The 9347-nt window shown below is 32.6% G+C and overlaps 1 protein-coding gene across 1 annotated transcript; it reads right to left on the reverse strand.

Moving 5' to 3' along the window:
• Positions 1 to 5513: 5513 nt before the first annotated feature.
• On the reverse strand, positions 5514 to 7285 carry LOC107872153 (phospholipase A(1) DAD1, chloroplastic-like). Its single transcript, XM_047412738.1, has one exon. The coding sequence runs from the start codon at positions 6987 to 6989 to the stop codon at positions 5685 to 5687; it is 1305 nt and encodes a 434-aa protein (XP_047268694.1). The 5' UTR covers positions 6990 to 7285; the 3' UTR covers positions 5514 to 5684.
• Positions 7286 to 9347: the final 2062 nt, after the last annotated feature.

Genomic DNA, 9347 nt, shown 5'->3' on the forward strand with positions numbered 1-9347 from the left:
ATCTTTTTTCAAAGGGATATTAGGTGACAGATCATCATTCTTAGAAGGACTATGAGGCAACAGATCATCCTTTTTAAAGGGATATTTGCTAAGAAATTTCTTAGTCATTCAGCCTCAGTACCAACTAATTCCAGATCTACAAACTCTGATTTCATAGTTGATCTAGCAATGATCGTCTTCTTAGCTGATCTCCACGATACTGCACCACTACCTAATGTGAACACATAATCACTAGTGGATTTCGTCTCATCTGAATCAGAGATCCAATTTGCATCACAATATCCTTCTAAAGTAGAAGGAAATCCACTATATAGAATACCATAATTCATGGTTCCTTTTAAATATTTTATTAATCGCATTAATGCAGACCAATGCTTATGATTGAGATTATGAGTATATCTACTCAGTCTACACACACCATAAACTATATCAGGTTTGATAAAATTCATCAAATACATTAAACTCCCAATAATTTGTGCATATTAGACTGGGAAACTGGATCACCATTATTCTTTTTCAATTTAGAGTTAGCATCATAAGGAGTAGCTACAGGAGTTGTCTCCCAACATTCAAACTTCTTAAGAATCCTTTCAACATAATGTTCTTGTGTTAACATTATTCCATCATCTCTCCTTGTAACTTTAACTCCCAATATCATATTTATTTTGTCCAAATCTTTCATATCAAAGTTAGTAGACAAAAATAATTTGGTACTTGCACAATATTTAAATTTGTACCAAATATAAGCGTGTCATCAACATATAAGCAAATTATCACATAATCATTGTCTACTACTTTAGTATAAACACATTTATCCACTTCAATAGAAGAAAATTCATCTTTTATTAAAACTTGATCAAATCTCTCATGCCATTGTTTAGGAGCTTGTTTAAGGCTATAAAGAGATTTAATTAATTTACAAACTTTATTTTCTTGTCCAAAAATTGTACAACCTGTTGAACCATATAAATTTCTTCTTCTAGATCACCATTTAAGAAAGCTGTTTTTTACATTCATTTGATGGATAAAAAGCTTATGAATCGATGCCAAAATAATTAATATTCGAATAGAAGAAATTCTTGTTACTGGCGCAAATGTATCAAAATAATCAGTATTTTATTTTTAAGTAAATCCGTTAGCTACTAAACGAGCTTTATATTTATCTATAGATCCATCAGGATTAAATTTCTTTTTGAAAATTCATTTGCAGCCAATAGGTTTTGCATCTGGAGTTAAATCAGTTAAAACTCATGTATTATTTTTCATGATAGAATCAATTTCAACTTTTATTGCCTCTTTCCAAAATTTAGCATCAGAAGAAGATATAACTTCAAAATAATTTAATGGTTCATTATCGACAAGAAAAGTTTGAAAGTCATTTCCATAAGAAAAATATTCTTTTCTAGGCCTTTTACTCCTTTTCAGTTCCCCAATGTTAAAGGTAGATTCATTTTCTTTTTCAATAGGTCCATGCGATATTTTCTCACAAAGTGAAAAAATATTTTTAAAGAATTCAACATTCTTTTTCTCAATAATAGTATTACTACCAAGCACATCATTTTTCAAAATAAGAAATCTATATGCAACACTATGTTTAGCATATCCGATAAGCATGCAATCAACAGTTTTATGACTTATTTTCTCTTTTTAGGTTCGGGCAAAAGAACTTTAGCAACACACCCCATATTTTTAAATATTTCAAATTAGGTTTATAACCTTTCCAAAATTCATAAGGAGCTTTACCAGTTCGTTTATGAGGAATTCTTTTGCAAGTGACATGCAGATAAAATAGCTTCACCCCATTATCAGGCGCATTAAAGCTAATTAACATGGAGTTCATCATTTCTTTTAATGTTCTATTTTTTCTTTCAGTTATACCATTAGACTCAGATGAGTAAGGTGGAGTTACTTCATGAATAATTTCTTCTTTTTCACAAAGAGCATTTAAAGATACATATTTTCCACCTCTATCAGATCTAATTCTCTTTATCTTTCTACTAAGTTGATTTTCAACTTCAGATTTATAAGCATAAAAGCATCAAATGCGTCATCTTTATTTGTAAGTAAATACAACTTGATAAATCTAGAGAAATCATCAATAAAAGTCACATAATATCTTTTTTCACCTCTAATCATAGTTTGTTTTAAATCACCCAAATCAGTGTGAATCCAAGATAATAATTCAGTTTCTCTATTAACTGAAAAATATGACTTTTTAGTTATTTTAGCTTCAACACACATTTAACATTTATCATAATTATTTGAGTTAAACCAGATATCAAATCAAGTGATTGCATATTCTTTATATAAGAGAAATTAACATGTTCTAATCTAGCATGCCATAAAGAAATAGACTCAGTCAAATACGTAGAACTAGAAATATCATTATGAATATTAAGCATATATAATCCATGATTACAACGTCCATTTCCAATAAGAATATTATTTTTAGTTAATATGACCTCATTGTTTTTAAATATAACTTTTATTTCAACTTTTTCTAATAGTGCCACAGAAATCAAATTAATTCTGATATTAGGATCATGCAACACATTACTCAATGCCAAAGTTTTACTAGATGTGAGTTTGAAAAGAACTTAGCCTTTTTCAAGAATTTGAATAGTTCTCGAGGTCTCAAGATAAATAATTTCTTCTTCTTTCTCAACCTGGGTGTATGATACAAAATCATTTTTATTTATACAAATATGCCTAGTAGCACCAGAGTCTACCGCCCAATTTCTCACGTTGGTCTCAATATTCATTTCTGAAATGACCGGAATGATGATATCATCCGTTTTAATCAAATTTATTTTTAACTTAGCGGGATTGTCATTTCTTTCATATATTCTCTTGCATTGAGATACATCTTCTATGGAGATTTTATTATTAGCATTAGATGTATAACCAAGTTTATTTTCATACCTGTATTCTGCAGTACCATAATTTTCTGACAAACTATCTGGAATCAAAGCAACCAGAGCAACATCAATATCAGTATTATTAATGGTCTTAGGAATAATATTATATGTCATAGTTTCTTAGATTATTGGGAAACAATAAAAAAATATCACTATCGATTGTAAAATAAATGAACTGCAGCAATAATAATATTATTTCTTTTTTAATACTATCACAAGTTACAATAATAATAACAAGAAGAACAATAATAATAATAATAATAGTAATGGTGATGATGATAATAATAATAATAATAATTATAATATTTTAAGTAATATATAAAATACTTGAGTCGTGCTAGACATTGTCGTAAGAAATTATTTTCGCAATGTAAAATATTTTTCCAGGATTAAACAAACACTTTCCTAATTAATTAGAGGATATCCGAATTATATAAGTCTTCCCTAATTAATGAGAAAAAAAAAAAAGAAAATAATAAGTTTATTATTTAAATCACATAAAAGCAAAGTAAAGAGAAAATGGGCAGAGAAGGAAAGAGAAATACACATATGTTGGTGCATTCATTGCATCAGATGGTTTGGCTATTTATAACCTTGGACAAGAAAATTATTAATTAAAATATGACATGTGATACTTGCCACAATTTCATAATACTTGGCCACCATTTAATTAACATGTATCTATAAAACCCACCACAAATAAATTTTATTTTGTTCCAAGACAAATAAAAATATCTATAAGTATATTAAAATATTTATTTTAAAATATCTCACAAAACTAAGTTCATCGGTCAAAGAAGAAAAAATTATAAAAATTAACTGACAATGATTTCTATTAAGATTGTTATTTTATCGGTTACCACAGAAGAAGGAAAAAATTCTAACAGCTCGATGATTGTACTGATGTGTAAACTAGGTTGCAGCGATTCCAATGGTGTTCTATCACCATACCTTTTTCTTTCTTCACCATCTCTTCTACCAAACATATATTGAACAGAGAAAAATAATATAAGTAGTTGAAACAAAAAGCAAGCAAGCCATGTCGTTCAGTGGTAAAGTAAGAAGGAACATTGGAATTAGTAAGCAAATAAAAACAAAGCTCGTGATTAGAGCAACTTCCAATGAACAAAACAAATTCAAAAAGAAAGAAAGAATTGAATTAAAAAAAAAAAAGAAGAATTAAAATGAGGAAGAAGATAGAAGTAAGAATAGAGAAACAGATAAGTATGCCATGAAAGAATTTTAATGTTTAAAGAGAAAATCTCCAATCTTGTCTCAAAAAGATACTTAAACTTTACTTTCAATCTATTACCTCACGAATCTTACTTAAATTATTGTAAATATATCATTTTGATCCTCTACGTATATACACGCACTACAGGCGCATGAAAAGACTCAAAATTAATTTTTTTTAACCAATTAAAAACTGTCACGTGTAAATAATTTAATATATAATTTATCTTTTTATATAAAAATATCAGTATTTATTTACTTTTAAAAATTATTCCATACCACCCTGCAACACCCCTCCCACCATTCTTCATCACCATAACTCAACAATAACATCAATTACAGCAACAACAACGACATCATTATTACCATAACTCTCTTTCTCCTCAACCCTCTCAATCATCACCATAACTCTACTCACCTTTTACTATCACCATGTCCACTTTCTTCAATTTCAAGTTCTTATTTCAGTTTTTTTTTTTTTTACATTTTGAACAATTTTATAAAACTCAATATATATTCCTCTTAAGAAGAACTATAAAACTTCATTTTAATGGAGTTTTGATCTCATCATTAGAAAATCAACAAACACATAAATCAATACAAAATTATAAAGTAATACAAAATTAACATAAACATGAAATTGAAATCATTGAACCACAAAATTAACACTGAAATTCAAAGAGAAATAAGAATGGAGAAATAAGCAACTGGATGGGGGAGGGGACAGAGGGAAGCTACTGGAAGGGGGATGGGGAGGGAGATGTTGAACCGGATGGGGGTGGGGGAGAGGGGGTGGGTGATAAATAAAATAAAAAGGAAAACTTCATTCAAAAAATATAAATAAAATATGAAATTAAATTATTTAACATGTGGCAGCATGTGATTGGTGCGTGCATTCACTCTCTTTTTTGTAACTGAAATTCAGTGAAAAATGGTGTATTTGCAACGATTTAAATAAGATTCGTGAGGCAATAGGTCGTAAGTATAGTTTAGGTGTCTTTTTGAAAAAATCAGTCACCATCAGGGGGAGACTTTATGTATTTTCTCTTTTTTTTTTAAATATATTTTTATGTTTGGCTTTATTATTTTGTTGACGTGTCACTTTTTAGTTGGCTGTGTAAATCAATTTTTTTGGCTTCACGTGTGTCTAAAATGTGTAATGCACTTATGGTGCCATGTCAGCAAAAAATGTCTAATTGGATCAAAATTCGGATGAATTAGGGGTGTGAAAGGTACAACCCTTAGTTAGGGATTTAAGTGAATTTTTGGGACAACTCAAAGTGTCTGTCGATGACTTAAGCCTAGTTTTTATTATCTGATCACGATATATACATTGAAAATATCGCCAATCTATGCAATATAGGCAATGAGAATAGGACTCCTTGAAAAATAATGGAAGCCCTTTGACAAATGAAGGATCAGCAAAAAGTTACTCCACATTTTTCCTCATTATACACATTTTTAGTGTGGATTTTCAAAATATATCCACATGGTCCTATTCCTATTCTTTGTACATAGTAAAAGAACTATGCTTCAAATTAGAGCCACATTTCCTTGATAGGGTTGCTCTCTCTTGTGTTCCACTGTTGCAAAATTGTTCAACAAGTGTAGATATGTCTTCAGATCGTGACACGTGGCGACGTCCCCTTTGCTAATTTGTGGACATAAATCTTTACTACTTAGTCTTAGTTCTTTTCCTACCTCAGCATACACCCATTGGGTATCCTCCATGCACTTTTGTAGCCAGCTAGGCATCCCCCCGCCGGCCGCCACGTGGGAAGTCCCTCTTTCTTCCACGTCATCAACATCGTCATCGATCACGAACCCCGGAACTTTTGTGATTGGATCATCGGAGTTGACAATGCGGAGAACATTTGTACCACTTTTCTCCAATTGGCATCGAAAACTTTTGTTGCCAACTCTAGGCCCTCCAAATGATACAACAGTTACTATAGGTGCATCACTAAATTTGCTAGTAATATCATATGCTGTTAATGTTGCTAGGGCAGCACCAAGACTATGTCCTGTCACAGTTATACTTAAAGGTTCATCACTATATTTATCAAGAATGTTGCCAATTTGTTCTCTAATTGTGTCTTGCAAACTTTGGTCACGTTGGGTGTTTGTTGTGTACAAGCTCAAGAATCCACTTTGTACCATTGGTTGATCGTAATTTTCGGGTGCCATGTCATCCGGTAAGCAAGTCAACGTGGCGCGTAAATTCTCGAGCCATTCTGATGAGGTGGCAGTACCTCGATAAGCGATCACCACGTCGCGGCGCCCGAGCCTGGCGATCTCTTCCACGTCATCACAGACGGCCACGTAACCTATCCAGCTGGATTGTGGGGACGCCAGGTTTGGGAACCTTTTAGTCCACCGTGGCATTCGGGTTGCACACGTGGCGTACAAGTTCTTGATCACCTTGTATGCACTCTTGTCTAGACCACAGTCCATCAGCATGGAACTCTTAGGATAAAGACACGTTGCGTACGAGGGTGATGACATGTCAAAGTCGAAGCAGCGATAAGCTGCTTCGACGAATTCCCCATATCTTAAGATCTCCTTGCGGAGATCATCATCAAGTGGATCAAGCAAGCCTTCCCAATTCTTGATCCCTTGGAATTCCATCCATCGATCGCGAAGTTCAGCCATTGCTCTGTCTGCGACATAGCAGTGGCCAGACCCTGGGTTCCACGAGCTCGTGATGTTGAATCTACGAGCACCGAATTTACTCAATGTATACCACTTTGAAATAGGGAGTGCCAATCCCATATGTTGCTTGGTGAAAATAATATTGCAATTTGATTTGAAAATATTTCCACTTGAGAGCCTCATCATGAGTGAAAAAGGTGTATATATGTATAGTTTTTACAAGATTCTTGGAATGTGGATGAGGCTCTTCTTTTGTGGAGTAATGATATTTGTAATGTATGCACTTTAATTTGGTTAATTACATTTTGGCTGCACTCAAATGAGAGCCATATATAGTTGTTCCCAAGTGCCAAACTAAAAGAATATATAGTGGGTGGTGGGGTTAAGGGGAGAATATGTTAGGATAGGAAGACTATATATTATGTCATATGATAGAATTTAATTCGGACGGTGCATATAGTGCAACTGAAAAAACGTTGGTCGAGGACTTATGTTTGCAGTATTAATAAATTCTAAGTAAGGAAGGGAAAGGATTATGATATGTTCTTATTGCATACTTGAACACATCATAAAGTAATGTTCTTATTAGACATGTTAGACTTGAAATTTTGGAAAAGCTTCTGATATGTATTCTCAAGCGCTCGTTCATTATGTACATATATACGCTAACCACTTTAAAATATGTCACCTTTTTTAATTAGATCTATTAGCCTCAATAGGTTGCACAAAACTTCGGGCATGTTCAGGAGAGATAAAAATACTAGGTGATATCTTCATGTATGTCTTAGCTTTGGTGGACAGAGTTACCTGATACTTGTTGATGACGGGTGGTGACATGTGTCCAATAAAATTAGTTGAGGTTCGCACGAGCTGGTCTGAATACAATGATCATAAAGGAAAAATCGGGCATGTTCCGAATTTGAGATTGATGAGACTAATAATATCAGCTGATATATTTTACGTGTTAAACTTTTTCTTTTTTACCTCCCCTATGAGCTTCCATCCTTTTTGTTCACTTGGTGACTCGAACTCATAATCTCAGAATCAAAGGTGAAGAATAATTACTATCAGACCAACCTTTTCTCATTATTTTTTACAGAAAAGGAGCAAAAATATCCCCGAACTATGATAAATGATATGTATATGCCCTTCGTCATATTTTGGGAACATATATGCCCCTACCGTTAATGAAATGGTAAGTATATGTCCGTCACACTGACAATTGAGGCATATATGTACCCAAAGTATGATGAAGAGTATATATGTACTATTTATCACAGTTCGGGGGTATATTTGTCCCTTTTTCGTTTTGATTTTTTATCCCAAATAATTAATTCAAACTCAATACCCGATCCAATAAACCCATCAAATTTGGTTTCAAACCAACTTGATCCGACCTCTATTTTTTTTTTTCAAACCCGATACTCTATCTGTTTTCTCTTAAACATGAACCTTAATCAAATTACAGTGATTGATCCCTGCTGCTAGTTTGTATTTATTGGTTGGAGGGAATGGAGATAAGGTCGGATATGGCCAGAGTTAGGGTTGTGGCGATGGTTCGCCGGTGGGTATTTTTGATTTGACGAAGATGGTGGTTATGTGATGTAATTGACTGGTGGTGGATTGTGTTTTTTCGATGACATTTCACTGGAAATTGAAACGCAAGGTGTTCAATTTATTTGGTATTTTTTTGGGTGTTATGGGCTAATTTTTTTTTTTTTTTTGAAATTTCTAGTAGCGAGTGTTACTGTATTGTGTGTGTATATCGATGTAGGGATGTGAAAAACGTATCTGTTAGATAGGCATCTCTTGAATTTTAGTTAGGACCCGGTCGAGTAGTTGGTTTATTGGGTTGGGTAGTGGGTTTGGGTTAATTATTTAAGATAAAATAATTAAAATGAAAAAGAAACAAATATACCCTGAACTATGATGAATGATACATATATACCCTCTATCATACTTTGGGTACACATATATCCATATTGTTATATTGTTAGCGTGAGGGATATATATGTACTATTTCATTAACGGTAGGGACATATGTGCACTTAAAGTATGACGGAGAGTATATACGTATCATTTATCATAATTTAAAATATATTTATCCCTTTTCTATATTTCATATATTTAACTTAACTACTTGTGGACGTAGTTAAGGTATTAAGCCCAAAAGGTGTAATATTATGAGTACAGAAAATGAATAGTAAATAGCTTGACAAGTCAATAGTAAGCATTAAAGAGAAATAGACCTTAACACTATTGACATGTTGACCAACCACAACAAAGTATTAAGAAACGAGTAAACTAAACAGCGTAGTTTAGATACTCATATTTCTTCTCCGACCATATTGCGGCACAGTCCACAGTAACGTGTACCCATTGATCATATACTTAATCGATTTCAATTTATTTGTCTGATGATTTGACTCGACACAAAATGTAAGAAAGTGAATTTTTTTTTTTTAATTTGCAGCCATAAATTAAAGGTACAATAATAATAACATACCCAATGTATTCCCATTAAGTGGGATTTGGAGAGGATAA

Source organism: Capsicum annuum, chromosome 5 (assembly GCF_002878395.1).
Source record: "Capsicum annuum cultivar UCD-10X-F1 chromosome 5, UCD10Xv1.1, whole genome shotgun sequence".
NCBI lineage: Eukaryota > Viridiplantae > Streptophyta > Magnoliopsida > Solanales > Solanaceae > Capsicum > Capsicum annuum.

Coding starts and splice junctions, on each gene's coding strand:
- LOC107872153 (XM_047412738.1), bottom strand. CDS start 6,989: ATGATGAGGCTCTCAAGTGGAAATATTTTCAAATCAAATTGCAATATT.